Source organism: Equus przewalskii, chromosome 25 (assembly GCF_037783145.1).
Source record: "Equus przewalskii isolate Varuska chromosome 25, EquPr2, whole genome shotgun sequence".
NCBI lineage: Eukaryota > Metazoa > Chordata > Mammalia > Perissodactyla > Equidae > Equus > Equus przewalskii.
This window is the reverse complement of record NC_091855.1, coordinates 19181255-19200406: the sequence shown is the minus strand read 5'-3', so window position 1 is coordinate 19200406 and position 19152 is coordinate 19181255. Positions and strand designations below refer to the sequence as shown.

The 19152-nt window shown below is 40.7% G+C and overlaps 3 protein-coding genes across 19 annotated transcripts in view; 1 reads left to right on the top strand and 2 right to left on the bottom strand.

The window, feature by feature from the left end:
• The window catches only part of LIN52 (lin-52 DREAM MuvB core complex component), a 112451-nt gene extending 112025 nt beyond the window's left edge, over window positions 1–426 (bottom strand). For all 5 annotated transcript variants that reach the window (XM_070593904.1, XM_070593902.1, XM_070593905.1 and 2 more), the window contains exon 1: window positions 23–426. In XM_070593904.1, the coding sequence (XP_070450005.1) occupies window positions 23–53 (31 nt within the window). In that variant the 5' untranslated portion in view covers window positions 54–426. The remainder of the gene's footprint in view (window positions 1–22) is intronic.
• Window positions 114–19106, top strand: ALDH6A1 (aldehyde dehydrogenase 6 family member A1). 5 transcript variants are annotated; one of them, XM_070593850.1, is made up of 14 exons: window positions 598–678; window positions 1260–1444; window positions 5036–5096; window positions 7000–7056; window positions 8025–8099; window positions 8273–8434; window positions 8660–8738; window positions 9361–9663; window positions 10485–10606; window positions 11981–12170; window positions 12356–12537; window positions 13913–14092; window positions 14360–14458; window positions 16819–19106. In XM_070593850.1, the coding sequence occupies exons 6-14, from the start codon at window positions 8321–8323 to the stop codon at window positions 16921–16923; spliced, it is 1374 nt and encodes a 457-aa protein (XP_070449951.1). In that variant the 5' UTR covers window positions 598–678; window positions 1260–1444; window positions 5036–5096; window positions 7000–7056; window positions 8025–8099; window positions 8273–8320; the 3' UTR covers window positions 16924–19106. The 5 variants fall into 5 exon arrangements, with proteins under 5 accessions (XP_008507898.1, XP_008507897.1, XP_070449950.1 ...); XM_008509676.2 differs by lacking the exon at window positions 5036–5096 and having other exon boundaries at window positions 114–678; XM_070593849.1 differs by lacking the exon at window positions 5036–5096 and having other exon boundaries at window positions 377–617.
• The window catches only part of BBOF1 (basal body orientation factor 1), a 62672-nt gene continuing 50305 nt past the window's right edge, over window positions 6786–19152 (bottom strand). For 5 of the 9 annotated variants that reach the window (XM_070593853.1, XM_070593855.1, XM_070593858.1 and 2 more), the window contains one exon: window positions 13523–14578. In XM_070593853.1, the coding sequence (XP_070449954.1) occupies window positions 14567–14578 (12 nt within the window). In that variant the 3' untranslated portion in view covers window positions 13523–14566. Of the gene's footprint in view, window positions 7087–13522; window positions 14579–19152 lie in introns of those variants that run through there. The other 4 variants (XM_070593851.1, XM_070593854.1, XM_070593856.1 and 1 more) reach the window with 1 other exon arrangement.

The window sequence follows — 19152 nt, the reverse complement described above, 5'->3', positions numbered from 1 at the left end:
GGATCTCTAAGCCGGCTCTTACCATCTGTGGGAGACGCCATCTTCCAACCCATGTCACGTGACGTGGCCAACCGTCGGCGGGAAAGCAAGGACCCGTAAGCCACGCCCCCAAAGGGAAACCCTATCCTCAACTCGCAGCCCAGTCTCGTTTCCCCGCCCCATAGGGCGATCTTCCCCTAGCCCCGCCCCCAGCGCTAGCCACGCCCCCTCGCGCTGTGGGTGAGGTGGAGCGACTGCCCTTCTTGGAGGGTCTTATTTACTTTCCTCAGTGAGGGGGTGGGGCCGCGGTCGTGCCTGTGGCCAATCGGAGTTCCCGGTTAGGGGGCGTCTTCGCGGTGTGCTCTATATAGAGTGTCCAAGTCAGGGGCGTCTTCCCAACCTCCGCCGACAGAGTTTGCCGATGTGGGAGGGGGCGCGAGCTCTTCTACTTCTGACCAATCGCATACCCCTAGGAGTGGGACTGAGGGGTGGAGTGAAGTGTTAGGGCTAGTGATTGGCTAGGGGAAAATGTCCTCTCCACCAATGAGGAGGTGCGGCAGGTTGGAGGGGCGAGGCCTGGCCGCGGTAGTTCGTCTGTGGAATCTCGGGCAGTAGAGGCGCGGGGAGGCGGAGAAGAGGTAGGCGAGAGCCATGGCGTCACTGGTGGCGGCGGCGGCAGTGCGGGCCCGGATCCTGCAGGCGAGTGAGAGTGGCACCGAAGGGTCGCAGAGCTAGGAATTGGGTCCTTTCCGTCCACTCTCTGAGCCAACCTCTTCTTGGCCGACTCCCTGTTCCCCCTCGACCTGTGCGGCCCTGTCCCACCCCTCACTCCGTGTCTGCCCTCGTTGGATCCAGCCCTGGGCTGTCACCCCTGGCCCTCCGCCCTTTTAGTCTTGAGCCTCCCGTTTTCTGGCTCTGGCCCACTCTTCTCCTCCAGCTCTGCCCCGTCCGTGCAGTCACTCTCTTGTCCTCACCTCTCTGGGTCTGCCCACCGTCTTTCCCTTTCTCCTCTGCACCAGCCACCTCTCTCCCAGAAACTCCCCATCTGGTCAGCTTTCTTAGAGCTCTTTCACCTGCCAGAAGCGTCCAGATTGGTCCCTTCCCCCACCCTACTTCACTGTCTATAATCCGAGGTAAAGAGGGGAGGAGGAGGCACGTGAGGGGCGAGGGTCGGTGAATGAACTTTGAATCTCCTTCTAGAAGGGTACACTAGGTTTTCCCCTAAAGCAGCCATTTGCTGAGCTTTTTTCCCCAGCTTTGGTACTTTTTATTTTCCACAGGCTGTAGGCTGTCCCCTTGCTTGCCAAGACTTTCAGTTAAACTTTCTCTCAGCAAAGTTACAGTGCTCATGTTGGAGGTAAACAAGGACACATAGTTATGCGGCTAGTTGGTTCCAAGCACATGCAAGGGACGAAACATCTCTAAAACAGGTGATAGAAAATGGGAGCCAAGGAAGACACGAAATGTAAGTGCCAAGTTTCCTTCCCAAAGTCAGCTCTTCGTGTGCCCACACACCCTCAACTCTGCCCATGGTGGGGATTGGGTCCTCTCTGAACCAGCCAAAGGAGGGGTGGTAGAGCTACAGAAGCTGATGCCTGAGGCCTGCGATCTCTAACTCTGTTCGTAGCCTTTTCCCTGTTGTTCACAGCCTAACAGGGACTTCGAATATGAGGCAAGATTTACCACAGGCAACATTCTTCCACCTGCAAGAAACAACATTGCCCTTCTTATTACATCCAGCCTGGGAACTTCTTCCTCTATGTAGCTGGACTTTTAGATAATATTAGTATTTACCAGGTTTCACTGAGTTCTACTGCAGAAACATGCACTTTTAAGATTCTTAGTAGAGTCAGCAAAGGTTCGTGTTTAAATATGCTGTTTAATGAGACAGTGTGGAGAATGGGTTGGAAGGGTTTGTCAGGTGGTCTGGCTTCAGTCATATATTTCTTGCTGTGACCCTAATTCTGTGTTTCTAGTATCTTTTTTTAGAAGTACGGAAATAGAGTTTCTACGCTATATTTTTCATTGCCAACTTCTTGAAATCTTTTACTGAAATTGACTTTTTTCCTTTGCTTCTCGCCATCATAATGAGTCATTGACAGCCTTAAGAAGGTATTTTGTCCTTTGTATCAAGGAAAAGAATCTCCTTTCCCATGTACTTTATTTTGGAGACAGACACTATTTTCTGATTCATTTGAAGAAACTTCTGAATTGACCTGGAAAAAAATGGGAATAGTAATCCTTAGCCAACTGGGAGTTGCTGTAACATGACACTTTGATAAAGGGTGATGTAGATTCAGTCATGCATTTTAGAGGACTATCCAAAGGATCTGTAAAGGAGAAAGTTCTTGTTTTCAGTTATTTTAAGTATTCAGTGTATCTTCTCTGCTATGGTGGCTAGTAAGACTTACCTAAAACTTCTGCTCTTGTGATGTTACCACTCCCATTTAGAGATAAGAAAAGCAGTCTTAAAGGGTCTCAGTGACTTTCCTCAGTGATGTGGTAGAAAGAGCACAGGCTTCACAGTCATACTTGGATTCTATCCCAAGTCTACCACTTTCTAGTCGTAAGAATATTTGTGAAGATTAGAATTAATGAATATAATGAAGTGAGTTACCTGACACTTAAGGTCATCTAAGGTCTCCCAACTAGTAACTGATGGGGCTGAGGATTAGGACTTAAATCTTGTCATCTCTTTCTGTGTCAGGCACTGTCTCAAGCTTTGGGAAAGAAGAAGTAAGTAAAACACTGAAAGCTCCCCTGTTATAATGCAGTGATAAGTGCTAAACAATAGCAGTGCACAGGCTACTGCGGGAATGTAGGGAAAGAGCCCCGGAGTCAACCTGTGCAATTCGGGAAAAGCTTCCAAAGGGGTTGGCTCTGGGCTTGAGTCTTACAGGACTAACCAGCTTTTAGCCCAGGGGAGAAGGGAGTGCCTGGTAAAGGTAACAGGCAAGTACAAAATATTAACATGAAGTGAGCAGGAAGTTTGGTGTGACTGGACATAGGGTAGTTTCTCCAGCAACGGTGCTAACAAGCGTTTCTTGGGAAATGAAGAAAAGAGATCTAACTTGTCAAAAACTATATGTAATGTTTTATTAGACCAGATGCACTGCCTTTTATGCCCTCTTGACAGCAGAGAGGCTGTATACAAGTGAAAAAATAAAACAAGGTGGCCTAGAATGCTCAAGCCAGTTGATTCATGCATTTTCTGCCCTATGAGAGAGTATACATGAAACAAAATTAATATCAAACAGTTGCTTGGTGGTACTCATTCTTTCATTCTGCAAAACATTGCTGAGTGCTTACTTTATTCCAGGAATGGTTCTAGGGCTGAGGACACAACCATCTAGTGATCTGAGAGAGACTTAATGATTAAACAAGCTACCATTCCGTAATGTGATATGAGAAATAGAGGAATTCAGGTGTTTTATGAGCTCCACAATCAGGTACTTAGCCTAGACCTGAGGTTGAGACTTAAAAATTTCCAACTCTGCTACTTCCCCTCTCACTCTCAGGAGTTAATCCTATTTTTCCTACTTCAGAGGAAACAGAAACCATCAGATGAAAACTTCCTCAACTTCCTACTAGCAAACCTACAAGACTGACCTGCAGCTATGCCCAAAGTGATGGCTAAGTAGGGAGCTAAGGTGTAGGAGTGAGCCAAGCAAATGGGATTAAACAATTTTGGGCAAGAGGAAGCAGCATGTACAAAGGTAGAGAGAGACAAAACATGTTCCAAATGGCTGGAGCAAAGAGAACAAGGAGGAAAGCTATGAAACTAGAGAAGTAAAGATACTATATAGGGTCTTCTAAGCAACATCAAGATTAGTCTTTATCCCAAGGGCAGTGGAAAGTCATTGGAGGGTTGTAAACAAGGGAGTGATCTGATCAGATTTGTGTTTTAGAAAGACCCTCTGGCTATGTGGCAGAAATAGATTCAGAAGATTTAAGATTGGAGCTGGGAGACTTGTTAGGAAACCATTACTGAAGTCCGGGGGAGAGACAATGATGGTATAAACTGGGGTGATGGCAGGAAGGGTAGAGAAAAAGGGAGGTATTCCAAAAATGTCCGGGAGGACAGATGGCCAGGACTTGTTTGATTCACTGTGGAGGGACGGGGAGGAGCTGGGGTGACATTCAGCTTTCTGGTTGGGCAACTAGGTGAACAGCAGCCCCATTCACTGAAAGGTGGGCTATAGGAAGCAGAGCAGGTTGGTGGGAGGATGATGAGGAGCTCAGCTTTTTCAACATGTAGCTAAATAGCATCCAAGTAGAGATGTGGTGAAGACAGTTATGTACTTATTACCTGAAGAGGAAGATTCTGGCTAAGGACTGCAGATATGGGTATCATCAGGATCTAGGTAGTTAAGCCACGAGTTGATGAAATTATCCAAGGAAAGTATGTGAAATGAGAAGAAAAGAAGGCCTAGGACCAAGCCAGGAAGAGCTTGAACAGTTAGTGGACAGGTAGAGGACAAGAACCATCAAAGAAAGCAGAGAAGAAGTGGCTCAAGAAATAGAAGAGATACCGGGGCATCACAGAAGACAAGTGAAAAGGGGGTTCAGGAAGGGGGCCATGATTAACCATGTCACTTCTGCTGAGAGGTCAAGTATAAGGAGGACTGGGAAGAGTCCATGGGGTGTAGAAAGTCACTGGTGTTCAGTCATGAAGATTGAAATAGATGAAGAGTTAGTGGGAGATTAGGAAATAAAGTTAATTAGCATGAAGAACCTTTTGGATGGAGAGAGGTTTAAGGTACAGGAAAGAAAGGATAATTGATGGAAGTGTCAGAGGCAGCAGGAAAGGTTGACTTCAGAGCATGGGGCAGAGATTAGCCTTAGATTGGAGGACAGACACCTCTTCAGTCAGTCCACAGATACTGATTGTGCATCTCTCTCTCCCAGTCACTTTGTCCTCACAGAGCTTGCTAGCTACAGTCTCCATAAGAGGGAGGAAGGGAAAAAGGATGGGTGTATGTGCAGGTCAGTTTTGTAGGTTTGCTAGTAGGAAGATGAGGAAGTTCTCGTCTGATGGTTTCTGTTTCCTCTGAAGTAGGAAAGACAAGGCGAGCTCCTGAGAGTAAGAAGCAGAGTTGGAAGTATTAAGAGAATTGGTAAGTTTTGAAATACAAGGAGTGACAGCAAATAGTATTTATAATAATAATATAGTAATAATAACACTTAATGAGCACCAACTACTTGCTAGCTATTTTCCATATCTGAACAGTCTTGATCACAATGACTCTAAAGGAGGTGAACAAGGCAGATGTAGTGCCTACCCTCATGGAATTTACAGTCTTTGGGGTAACAGACAAGTACCCAGGCAATTACAACAGAGCCAAATAAACCTGATAGAGGAAGTATTGGCTGCTGTGGGAGTACAAAAAAGGGACACTTAACCTAGTCTGGGGTGGGGGCAGTCAGGCAATAAAGCTGCTTGCTGGACCTTTCTTTTGTTCAGTAGATTTTTATTGAACACCCACTGTGTACCAGGTTGGTATTGGAAACATGCTATAAAGAAGACATGGTGGGCTGCAGGAGAGTGTTGATGGTTTGAAATGGCTTTTGTGGGGAATGGGAAAGGAGGCAGACTAGGCATTTGGAACGATTGTCTGCTGACCCAAAGGACCAGCACCCTTTCCTCTGGACAGTGCTGCAGGCACATACATTCTTGCACTTTAAGCAGCCCTAAACCCTTGGTTAACATGGGCTCTCTTCAGACAAGGTAAAAGATTAATAGATTGCAGTTTCTTTTATATTCCAGTCCTGAGTATTCCAGTTTGCTCACTTTATTTAGACTTGAATATTTTTTAAATCAACTTCCATAGCATATATACAAACTATTTTTTTTAGAGTTATTTTACTGTAACTGATTTTCCCTCCATTTGCTGATTATACCCTATTAAGTATTACCTATGCAGCACATTCCTTTCCTATAAGGTACATATTGCATCTTTTTGAACAGCTTTATTGAGATAAAATTGACATAAACTGTATATATTTAAAGTATACAATTTGATGTTTTAATATTTGTATACACCTATGAAAACATCATCACAATCAAGATAATGTACATATCCATCACCCCCAAAAGTTTCCCTCTTACCCTCTCCTCTCTACCTCCCCCATCATCTCTAAGCAATCACTGATCTGCTTTCTGACACTACAGATTAGTTTGCATTTTCTTGTTTTTTTATAAATGGAATCATACAGTATGTACTCTTTTTATGTCTGACTTCTTTCACTCAATATAATTATTATAATTACCCATGTTGTTGCATGTATCAATAGTTCATTCCTTTTTATTGCTGAGTAGTATTCCAATGTAGGGATATACCACATTCATTTCCCTGTTCACCTATCCAGTGGTGAACATTTGGGTTGTTTCTAAGTTTGGGGCTATTACAAATAAAGCTGCTATGAACATTTGTTTTCAAGTACTTGTATGGGTATATTATACTTACGTTTGATACTTGGTTGTATACTATCTTATAGTGTTAGATACCATGCTGTTTTCATATTGTTAGATATGGGCCAAAACTTAGGAAAATATGGTCTAATGACAAAAAACATATATATATATATATACACACACACACATATATATTTTTTTTGCTGAGGAAGAGTCACCCTGAGCTAACATCTGTGGCCAGTCTTCCTCTGCCATTGATGAGTGGTGTAGGTCTGCACCCAGGAACCAAACCTGGGCCACTGAAGCAGAGTGTGCCAAACTTAACCACTAGGCCACTGGGGCTGGCCCCAAAATATATATATTTTTAACTAGGACTGACCTAGAAATTGAGGACGTGATCATTATGGTTTTATTGTTTTCTCATAGTTTGCTATATCTCATAGTCTCGTATCTTTTCTCTTTAAAGACTATATGACTCTCTAGAGCAAATACCAAGTCCTTTTTCATATAGCCACAGTAACTAGGATAATGTTAAGCATGTAGTAGCCATTTGCTAATAATCTTCTGCTGTCATTTATCAAAATAATCATTCTTTTTCCTCACAGGCTTCTTCCAAGGTGAACTCCACTTGGTATCCAGCATCCTCCTTCTCTTCTTCAGTGGTGAGTTTATTTGGCACTAAAGGTTGACTTCTGAGAAGGAATTTTTGAGTATTATCATTTAATCTGTTTTATATAATAATGACTATGTCTATTATGTTGTAAGCGGTCTTTATAGTTATGCACGATGGTATTTATAGTTACGATTTTAATGGCTTTATATATTCCATCAAGTAGATACAACCTGAATTAACAATTTCCCCAAATAACATTTAGATTGCTTCAGTTTTTCAATATTATAAAACAAACATTTATTTCTAGTTTTTTCCTTCTTTTAGATTATTTCCGTTCTGAAATAGGATTACTGTGTCAAAAGATACATTTTCATGGCTTCTAGAAGTTTTGTTGACTCTGCCATATAGTTGTCTTCTTCTTAACAACCTTTAGAGTTGTTTTTACACACTTTCTGTCTGTCAGCCATTTGAAGTACCTAAAGTCTAATAAATCAGGTTAGTGCTCAAAATCTTTTCTGTATAGAAGCATGCACACTCTGTAACACAGTAGTCTTTTACCTTTTTGGTCCACAGACCCCTTTGAAAATTTAATGAAAGTAAGCTACTTCTCAGAAAAAATACACACAGAAACATTTTAAGAATCCTTTGATCATAAAGGTGACATACTCATGTTAATGTGACAGAAAGTCAGCTGGGGCAATAAGTCATAATAGCTAATCTTTGTTAACACAGAATCTGCTGCTTTTCTAGTCTAAGCTTCTCAGTTACATGTGTTTACTCATGAAGTTCCACTGTGTGCTTAGCAGGGAATTTCCCATTTTCAGAGAGATCACAGTATTAAGAATATCTTAATAAACACTATAGACAAGAATATTGTGTTTCTCTTTCCCAGTGAACATTTCTAGAGAGCAGTAGATTCAATTATCAACCCGAATTCCTTCCTCATTGTAAAAGGGAGAGAGAGAAGTAAAGAAATAACTAATATAGTTTTTTGTTGCTGTCTTTTGCTTTTCCCAGCCATCTGTGAAGCTCTTCATTGATGGGAAATTTGTTGAATCCAAAAGTGACAAATGGACTGATATCCACAACCCAGTAAGCAAAGCTGCTTTGGGACTAAACTGACTACCCAAGAATTCTGGGAACACGGTGGGAAAGTGGGGACCTGAGTATCTATCATGAAGCACATAGTACTGCCTCCGTGACTAGATGAAAAATGGAGAAGGTGGGGCAAGGGCAGAGGATCATGTGCTGCTTTTTCCCATCAGGCCACCAATGAGGTTATTGGTCGGGTCCCTGAGGCCACCAAGGCTGAAATGGATGCGGCTGTTGCTTCCTGCAAACGTGCTTTTCCTGCATGGGCAGACACGTCAGTATTAAGCCGTCAGCAGGTCCTGCTCCGCTATCAACAGCTTATTAAAGAAAATTTGGTAAGAAATCTAATGGTATAATTTTCCAAACTGTTGCCTAGGGAATACTTGTCACTCCCACAGAGGCCCTTTTAGCTGCCCTCCACAACTCAGCAATCGAGAGGCATAGATCATGGCTCTCTCCCTTGTGCTGCTTCTCCCCAAGTTTTGTTCTTCCTTGGCTGCCTGAGAACTAAAAGGAGGCACATCCTTGCATTGGTTTCTATTTGTGTGTTTTCTCTCTAGAAAGAAATTGCCAGGGTAATCACGCTGGAACAAGGGAAGACCCTAGCTGATGCCGAAGGAGATGTATTTCGAGGCCTTCGTAAGCTGGGAATCCCTCATGGGGAGTTCAGGGACCTTTGGGAAGGAGCAAAGGAAGATGGAAGGCAAAGATCCTAGAATGAGGATTGCTTCTTCTTTTATGTAGATTTTGCTATCCCATGATATCTTTTTTAATACTTGTGGAAAATGGCAATACTTCTCAGGTATCTATGAGATTGGTTTACTTCATTATTTTACTTGAATGATCTTCTAGTAGGTATATGCATTTCACTGTCTTTTTCCCATTCAGAGAATCTCATTTTGCACAACCGCTTCATATGGAAGGGCAAATGAGTGTTTCTTCCCTCTGTCACTGGCCTGAGCTACTCCCTGTCCTCAGAGCTGATTAGAGCATGACAAAGCTAAGTATAGTCATGCTCCACATGACAATGTTACAGTCAATGATGCATATATGATGGTGGTCCCATAAGATTAGTACCCTGTAGTCTAGGTGTGTAGCAGGCTATACCATCCAGGTTTGTGTAAGTACATTCTATGATATTCACACAATGACGAAATCACCTAACACATTTCTCAGAATGTATCCCCATTGTTAAGCAACGTTATGACTGTAGTGCAGAGTGTGGAGGGCTGATGGCCTGATTGCCTCTTCTCTGTTCCAGAGGTGGTTGAACACGCCTGCAGTGTGACATCCCTGATTCTGGGAGAGACCATGCCATCCATCACCAAAGACATGGACCTTTATTCCTACCGTCTGCCTCTGGGGGTGTGTGCAGGAATTGCTCCATTCAATTTTCCTGCCATGATCCCCCTGTGGATGTTTCCCATGGCCATGGTGTGTGGAAATACCTTCCTAATGAAACCATCAGAGCGAGTTCCTGGAGCAACTATGCTTCTTGCCAAGTTGCTCCAGGACTCTGGTGCCCCTGATGGAACACTGAATGTCATACACGGACAACGTGAAGGTAAATGTGGCACGTAATCTGGCTACCAAAAAATCAAGGTGTTGAGTGGTGATGGGTGTTTTAGGATGAGGAACCTAGGGAGGAAGGGATTTACTAATAGTAACCTCCACGTTTGAAAGTAATGTTTGTTGACTGTTTTGCCATCTTTGTGTGCTAAGGTAAAACTTAGCTGGGGAGTAGCATGCATCTTGCCCTACAGAATATATTGGGACAAATAAATATGGATTAGGGCAAGACACAGATGAGAATAAAGAGAAAATTTTCACTTCAATATTGAGAGAATTTATGAGGATATTTAACTCAGAGAATATATAGACTTGAAGAACTTCTAATTTATATAATAATAGCTAATACTTAAAAAGCGCTTCTGTGTTTTGGGCACTGTTCCTAATGCCTTTCATATATCATCTCATTTAATCTTTACAACAACCCTTTGAGGCAGGTACTATTATTTTTTCATTTTACAGATAAGAAAATTGAGGCATAATACAATTAAGTAATTTGCCCAAAGTTACACTGCTAGAAACTGTCAAAAGCCAGAATGTGTGTAACCATGAAGGCTGACCCTGGTTTTTACTTTTAAATACTATGCTATATTGCCTCTCACATGAGGGCACAATAGTATCTGAGAGTCCCAGTATATAGTGACAGGTGAGAAAATATCACATTCCTAAAGGACAAAAGGAAAAGTTGAGTATTGAAATGCTGTTATTTTGGAGGAAAACTTCTCATTCATACCAGTGGGAAAAGGGGAGATGTGCCATGTTGAGAAGCCTGTAGCCATTTGTTCTTTTGTGTGATCGTTTATTTTCTTCTTAAAGCTGTAAACTTTATTTGTGATCATCCGGATATCAAAGCAATCAGCTTTGTGGGATCCAACCAGGCAGGAGAGTACATCTTCGAGAGAGGGTCAAGACATGGCAAGAGAGTTCAAGCAAATATGGTGATTTCTTATTCCTTTTTCCCCAAACTCCATGTATTAAAATTACCTGGAAACAGCCCTTCAGCACAGAGGGCACTCATCCCACTCTAATGCCATCGTTTCTTTATTCCCATTTCATCCTGAATGTCTTCTCTTTAACCATGAACCTTATGACAAGTTTTATTCTAAGGCTCTTTAGTTACCTTTTATCTTATACAACTAATCTTGGTGACAAAGGGCACATTTCTCTCTAAGAATGTTATTCAAATTCTTTGGGCTTTAGCAGTAACAGCTGAATTCTGGTTGTGGTGTTTATTCCTTCAGACCATACTTCTTGCCCTTTATCCTTCCTTCTTTTGAGGCATATCCTAAATACTAATGTCAAAGATACGATCTTCCCTAAGAATCCAGGCTATTTAAGGCACTGGAAGGAGCCAAATATCCCTGTAAGAAATGTGAGTGTGGTTTACTTGGTCACATAGTTTTGCTGTTCTCTTACTAGCTCCTTGCCAAATGCTTAGCAATTCTTTAATACTAAATATAAAGTCCAGTTGCCGCTTTCTCATCATTTGGCTAATGTTGCAGAAAGGATAGCCTCCCATGCACAGGCTTGGAAACTATTCATGAAGTGCCCACTTACTTCTTTTCATGGCTGAATGTGTTTTGGCCAATTTGACGTAAGTCCTTCCCAGTTCACTATGTAGTTATTGAGTGTATTCTGTGTCTAATAGTATATTATGTGTAATGGGATAAAATTAAGTAGCAGACTTGGTTCTATCCATGCACTCAACTACAGTTGTATCTGGAAACATGTGGAAATGATCATATGTTATCCTCCATAGAAAAGAAGTTTATGAGGCTATGTATCTAGAAGTATCTAGAAGCAAGCCAGTTTGGAGAATCTCTTTCCAGAAATTGTGTGTCAGGAGACCTACCTCCTGTTTTGCCTTTCAGCTGGGTACTGGCATTATTACTGGCAGCTCTTTGTTTACATTGCTCTTCATATAACTGGAAACCCCAGCAGAGAACAGATTCTTTCCTGTCTGACTTGGGAAAGACAAGGGAGTGCTCCTTGGTTCCTGGATGCAGTGTTTTTAGCCTGTCACTTTGACTGAATGTGATTGGGGCATTTTTGGTAATGGTTTTGATGTAAATTAACACATATCAGCTTATCAGCTGAGAAAGTAAAAGAAAAAAGTAACCTGGAGTTGCTTACTATTACCAAGACTTCAGCAATATCAAAATGATAATCTATCCTCAAAACAATAAAGGATAAATTCTCTAGTCCTTTCCTTAAATTCTCAGGTTTCCTTGAAATCTCAAATTCTTTGCATAATTTCTTAGCCTAATTATATATTGCCAAGGAAGATCCATGTACTTTCTGTATTTCCTTAGGGAGCCAAGAACCATGGGGTAGTCATGCCAGATGCCAATAAGGAGAATACCCTGAATCAGCTGGTTGGGGCAGCATTTGGAGCTGCTGGTCAGCGCTGCATGGCTCTTTCAACAGCGATCCTTGTGGGAGAAGCTAAGAAGTGGCTGCCAGAGCTGGTGGAGCGTGCCAAAAATCTGAGAGTCAATGCAGGTAATCAGTTACTTGCCTAGCTCCTTTAGACTTGGTTTTACCATTGGCCTTAGCCAACGGGACCGATTATGTCTATTTTTACCATTGCTTCTCTTTATACTGTACTTGTCATTTGGATTCAACTTTAGTTAGCAGTCATAATATATGTTAATGAAGACCTTAAATACTTCTGTGTTGTTTTACAGGAGACCAGCCTGGAGCTGATCTTGGCCCTCTGATCACTCCCCAGGCCAAAGAGCGAGTCTGTAATCTGATTGATAGTGGAACAAAGGAGGGAGCTTCCATCCTTCTTGATGGTCGAAAAATTAAAGTCAAAGGCTATGAAAATGGCAACTTTGTTGGACCAACCATCATCTCAAATGTCAAGGTGAACAACTCTGAATTATTTATTTCACAAATACAAGAGCTAGAGGCACCTTAGAAGCTATGGAATCTCATCCCTCCAGTTTATAAATGAAGACATTTAATGACTAGAGACCTCATCTCTTGCCAGGATAACTCAGTTATTTTATGTGGAGTCTGAATGAACCTCCCCTCCTGACTCCCAACCTCTTCCCACTATAGCAGTAGTCAGCAAGCTTTCCCTAAAGGGCTAGATGGTAAATATTTTCAGCTTTGCAGGGATATACTCTCTCTGTTGCAACTACTCAACTCGACATTTTAGTGTGAAAGCAGCCATTGACACTGTGGCTGTGTTCCAATAAAACTTTATTTAAAAAAACACAGAAACCAATGGTTTCTGTGTGTGGGTTGTACAAAAACAGGCAGCAAGCTGCCTTTGGCCCATGCACCATATTTTGCCAACCCCATCTTATATTATACTTGTTACTTATTTGTTCAATGTTAATTTTTTCTTCCTGCTCCTTCTTACTGCTTAGCTTATAGCTATTGCAGTGTCTCCATCAAGATATCAACCACTCAGTATCTATTGAGTACCTACTCTGTGCCCAAAATTCAGCTGCATCTTCACCAGAAAGTGATGAAAGGAAAATAATTGATCTGTCAGTTTTTATTTATCAAAACTCTACAAGTCTCTCAGCTAAAATTAATGACTAAGTTGAAGTTATGAGGCTTTTTTTTGAAATTCTGATGCCCCCATTAATCCTACTGTAATCCTGAATAATCAAGAGGTGAATGTAAGAGTAGTAGAAATTATGAAATCTCTTGCCACAGAACCAAAGAGGAAAAATCCACTTATCAGCAACAAACACAGCTTACTAGCTATGGTGGTAAAGGATGTTTTGAATGTTTACTATGACCTGATATCAAAATATAAATGTATAGACTCATTGGGACGCAATGGAGTGAATGAGAATGGATTTTTTTTATGTTACAGAAAACTTAGCATAGGGTTTCTTTCAACAGAAAAATTCTCCTGTGATGGTTTTAATATATATTTGATTTATAAAAAAATGAATTTTCATGTAACATTTCAGTAACATAACAATTGTAAAACAAGTTATACAGGTATAAAAGAGGAAGCTAGTGATGGGTCCTGGGACCTAAAAATACAGTGCTTTAGGAAAGGAGTGTAGTTGTAGTTAATAGGAGTTTTAAGTTGTTTATATGACTGACAGCTTGGAAGATGGAACACAGCAAGAAAGGACTTTTTTTTTTATAATAGGTGGCTTAAAATGAAAAGAGATTACTAACATGAGAGCTATCCATGTAAACAGTGGGTAATGAAGTACCAAGTAAGCATACAATACTGACTTCTTTTCCGGATGCATCACTCCTCGCAGCCAAATATGACCTGTTACAAAGAGGAGATTTTTGGTCCAGTTCTTGTGGTTCTGGAGACAGACACTTTGGATGAAGCTATCAAGATTGTAAATGACAACCCATATGGAAATGGAACTGCCATCTTCACCACCAATGGAGCCACTGCTCGGAAATATTCCCACCTGGTGGATGTCGGACAGGTTTGTGAACAGAAGTTTTAGGAGATTCTTGTAGCCATTTACTGTTTCCTCTCTAAGGGGAAACAGTAAACACTGATCAGTCGCTGCCCCTCTGATCTCCCACAATGTCCCATTTCTTCCTCAGGAATAAAAGTTCATGGGATGGAGGATGGGGTGGAAGGTGGATATTTAAAATTGGTCTCTCTGATGCCAAGCATTTGTGCTTCTAAATGGAGAGCTGCTTTGAGTCCTTTTCTTAGTATTTGACGTGGATTTGTTCTGCTTTAGGTGGGTGTGAATGTCCCCATTCCAGTGCCTTTACCAATGTTCTCATTCAGTGGCTCTCGATCTTCCTTCAGGGGAGACACCAATTTCTATGGCAAACAGGTAACTAAGTTTAAAAAAACTTTTTTGAACATATTCAGGAACAAATATTCTGCACAAAAGGGCCTGCCAGCAGCTTCTATGGGGTCATATGTTGTTAAGCAGTGCTTGTCAGTAGGTCCCCTAGAAAAGATTTAAAAGTTAACAAAATTTTGCCAAAGCTGCTGCTTCTTGAAGGCAACAAAGTTTTGGAAAAAGAGCATCAGAAAGTACAAACCTTTGTATATGCCCTTTCCTCTGCCTGTGACCCTCTTTCTTCCTCCTCCCTTTCATCTGACTAACTCTTAATCACCTGTCATGGCTCAGTTTAAAGAATGGACTCCTCCAGAAAAGCACCTGTGACCATCACCAGCCCTTCCTCAGTGCAGTGTTGGGTATGCCCTCGTGTGCTACCATTGCACGTATTTCTCCTGTAATAGTTACTCATTTACAAAAAACTTTATTGAGCACCTTCTGTCTACCAAACACTAGTTTAGGCACTATAAATGCAGCACTGAGCAAGAAAAATAAAGCAGTTCTGGAACGAAATTGCCTGGGTTCAAATCCCAGTTCAGCCAGTTATTAACTGTGTGACCTTGGGGGATACCCTCTCTATGTCTCAAGTTTCTTCATCTGTAAAATAACAACAATAACAGTACCTATATTTTCCAAGATTATGAGGATTAAATTACCACAATCTTCAGCAGGTGCATATGTCCTAAGGCAGGAACAGGCATGGCATGTTCAAAAAGCAGAAATGGGCTGGAGCACAATGAGTGAATGAGGAAGAGACTGGTAAGAGATAAGGTTAGAGAGGTAGGCAGGGGCAAGTCATTTGGCTCTTTAAGCCATGTTATGAAGCCGTCTTACCCACTAGGCCACACTGTAAACATTAGTTACTTACCTGCAGTACCTGGCACAGAGCAGGCACCTAAACACGTGTTCACCAAATGAGCTAGTGGAAGTTCTTTGTAGTCCCACGGAAATACAGCTATTTTGGAACCTTCAGTACTAAATTACATGTTTTCTATACATGTTTTATAGGTTAATAAGAAATTAACAGTGGGATTGCACAGCAGAATGTGACAGTGTGGCCAAGTGGTTAAGAAAACACTTTGGTTATTTGGAGGCTGATTATCCAGTTTCTACATTAGTCACAGCTTTTTCAAAATTGATTAATCTGATACTATTAACAAAAATTTCTTTCAAAGGAAGCAGAGTAAAACTATTGCTTAAAATATTTTTGGGTTTTTTTCCTCCTTTATTCTCCACTGGCTTGGTTTAATTACTGTAAGTTACTCTGGTAAGTGAGGCTTCTTGGAGGAAAAGACTGACCTCATATACAGTTCAAGTCTTAAATCCTTAGGTAATTAAATTGCTATTTTGTATTCTGGAAAGAAGACACGAAAGTATCACTCTGACATGATAAAATATAAACTTTAGTTGTATCTTATATTGAAAGTATGTAATAAACTCTCGTTGTTTTCAATATATTAACATGACCCAGATTTTGTCAAATATTCTAGAAGAGTATTTTAATCAAGCCAATGTGTTTTTTCCTAATAATATCTTTCTAGCTTGCAAGTAATTTTATGAGTTAGGTCTGCACAGTCTATTCTCTTTTGTTCAAGCCCATTCTTATAAAATAAACTATGTATATGGTAAAGCCTTAAATATGCTGAATTTTTTTGGCTCACATCTTATAGGTGATTTAGACGTGAATGTGTATAATAGCAGACGTTTTATTTTAGATTTGTAAGATATGTGGATTTTACTACTTCGGTATAGAGTTGTTTATCACTGACAGTTGTCAGAAATGGCCTGATATATGTTTCATCCCTTCACTTGTTTTTCTTCTTCATGGGAAGGTGAGAAAAAACTAGCAATTATTGACCAGCAGTTACTTTGCCGGGATGTTTGCATTCATTTCATTTTCCCCTCATACATTGCTGTAAGGTGTGCATTAAGTCACAGATAAGGCCCAAGGTTAAACGGCAGTCAATAAAGAGTAGAGGCAGGATTTGAGCCGTGTCTCAAGACCTCAGAGCACATGATATTCAGCTCTAGGAACAGAATTACCTACAAGTTTAACAGATTACATTGTTCAATTTTTCCATTTAGGTGCTCTTGGCTAGTTTCAGCATAATGATGGCTAAGGTTTGTTTACTATGTGCCAGGTACTATGCTAAATGTTTTACATAGATTAGATTATCTCATGAACAATTATATTGGATTATGGTTGCACCTATTCCTCAAGTAGGAATGTGAGTAGCACTTAGCAGCCCCTCCTTCAAAAGTTGATTAAAAGAGGAATCATGAACTCCCCAGAAACATATGCTAACTCCCTGTCTCTTGCTCTTTCTTTTTTCCTTTGTTCTCTTTAGGGCATCCAATTCTACACTCAGCTAAAGACCATCACTTCTCAGTGGAAAGAAGAAGATGCTACTCTTTCCTCACCTGCTGTAGTCATGCCTACCATGGGCCGTTAGAAACAAGTTTGTTCCAAACTCAGTCCATCCTAACTAATCTCCCTTTATTCTTGACCAACTTCATTTGCTTTGTATGAAACTTTGTTCAGATTAGATCCCCGGGAATGGAATACCTGTAACTAAAATCTTTCTCAGGACCATTAGCCTCTGCAAAGTTCCTATAGGGAGACTCCTAGTGTAACTCTGAAAGCAGATTTTCACTTGCTCTTCATACGTCTACTTTTGAGATAACTGTTGTAACTGTGAAGTGCTTATCTCGAATGAAAGCTTAGACCCATTTTCTAAAAATTCTCCCCTTTTCTGATGACTTGAAGGAAGGGAAGATTAGTGTATGTAAAGATGATCTTCTGGGGGCTGGCCCCGTGGCCGAGTGGTTAAGTTCATGGACTCTACTTCGGTGGCCCAGGATTTTGCCAGTTCGAATCCTGGGCGTGGACATGGCACCTCTCATCAAGCCATGCTGAGGTGGCATCCCACATGCCACAACTAGAAGGACTCACAACTGAAATACACAACTATGTACCAGGGGCTTTGGGAGAAAAAGGAAAAATTAAATCTTAAAAAAAAAAAAGATTATCTTCCAATAATTGGAAGATGACCTCTCAGATGGGGAAATCAGACAGAAATAATCCACCCTTTGGTTGATCCTCAGTCAGAGCCCTTATGTAAATGCTGGTAGGGGAGACCCCTTTGTCAGGCTTTCCTGAGCCTCTCATTTATCCCACACTACACAAGATATAATCCATTTCTACTTATCCCACAATTGTGACAACTGCTTCTTTCTTTTCTGCTGAATACTACTTTGTTCTAGTGATTCATGACCACTAACTCTATCATTGTCATTGTTCCTGCTTCTTAAAATCACTTCTCAAGGATACCTCAGTATGCACTGGATAAATCATCTTTTTGTTGCGTGTGCCAAGTGTTAAATTTCAGGGTTTGCTTCAGCAATCATTAATTAATGCTTCAGTCAGTACTTCAGATGCCAATAGGTTTTCCTTAGAAAACCATTTCAAAAGTTATTTTAGGCCCAGAAATCAAGGGATTGTTCTAACTATGAAAGTGGGGAAGACTCTTGCCTTAAGCAAGTCCCACCTGATACTACTTGCCAAACTTTTTATTTTGTTCTTTCCTCTTGCCTGCATTTCTCACTAGTGATATGTTTTAATGAAAGAACCCTTAGTGTAAAGTAACTGGCTGGGGCCTAAGAAATTTGAAAGCTTTGCATGACATAAAATAGTAAAAAAAGAGAGGCTTTGACAGATTCTTCTGCTACCATTAATTCAACTGTCTTTATGCTTTTTGTCTCTTTGATATAGCTAAATTTTAAGTCAGAACAGAAATTGACGTGCAGAATAGATTCTGTCTTTTTGCTCTGCCATCCCAATTGAATCCTGTCTTTTTGATATGGTTTTCACCCAGCAAACTGGCTCTGATCGAGCAATCTCTGGTCTTCAGCCAGATGACATAGGTCATTTATTTTTCTACTTCCTTGTTAATCACGTGGATAATGTTAACCTACTTCACGGGGGTTATTCGGTGAATTAAAGATAGTGAAAACCTTGAAAATGTTTGTGCCTCTGGATTTTAGGCTTATTACTACCACCTGCTGGATAGAATGTCAAAATCTTCAATCACTTAAGGTGACTAGATCTGTAATAAAATACATTTAAGACCCCTCAGGGTCTTTTCTCGGGGAGGGGGATTTGCCTTCCTAAAGCTGAGGCAATAGAAATTTATAATTTGATGATAGAATGCCCCTTGATTTATATCACAGCTGGCAACTGGTAGTGATATTTAATCCAATCCAACAACTACAGGCTGGGTTGAATAAAAGGTCATATTGTCTAAATTCCAAGTGGAATTAAATATAATCACAGAGACTCCTAAGTTTTCCTTACATTTAAGGGAAATCACTTTTTTAAAAATAGTAACTAATCAGAATTGCATTACTCTAATTGGAATCAACTCCTTTGGCTAGCTACTTGCTACTCAGAAGAGTTTCTTGTTTCTCAGATGGAAAAAAATCTGTACAGTTAGGTTCATGCTAGTAGCAGCTAAAAAGTTCAGTATTTTATTTTCTTTTTGCTCTGATGTGGCCTCGTTAGAAATTTCTCAGATTCTACATTGTACTAAGTGATTATGAATAACAAATTACAAATAAAAAGCTCTTAAAAAGAAAACTTGGCTTTTTTTTTTTAATGGTGCCATACTCCTTATAATGCCTTT

Coding starts and splice junctions, on each gene's coding strand:
- ALDH6A1 (XM_008509675.2), top strand. CDS start 631: ATGGCGTCACTGGTGGCGGCGGCGGCAGTGCGGGCCCGGATCCTGCAG. Junction 679..6,999: donor TGCGGGCCCGGATCCTGCAG/GCGAGTGAGAGT, acceptor TTTTCCTCACAG/GCTTCTTCCAAGGTGAACTC. Junction 14,093..14,359: donor ACCTGGTGGATGTCGGACAG/GTTTGTGAACAG, acceptor GTTCTGCTTTAG/GTGGGTGTGAATGTCCCCAT.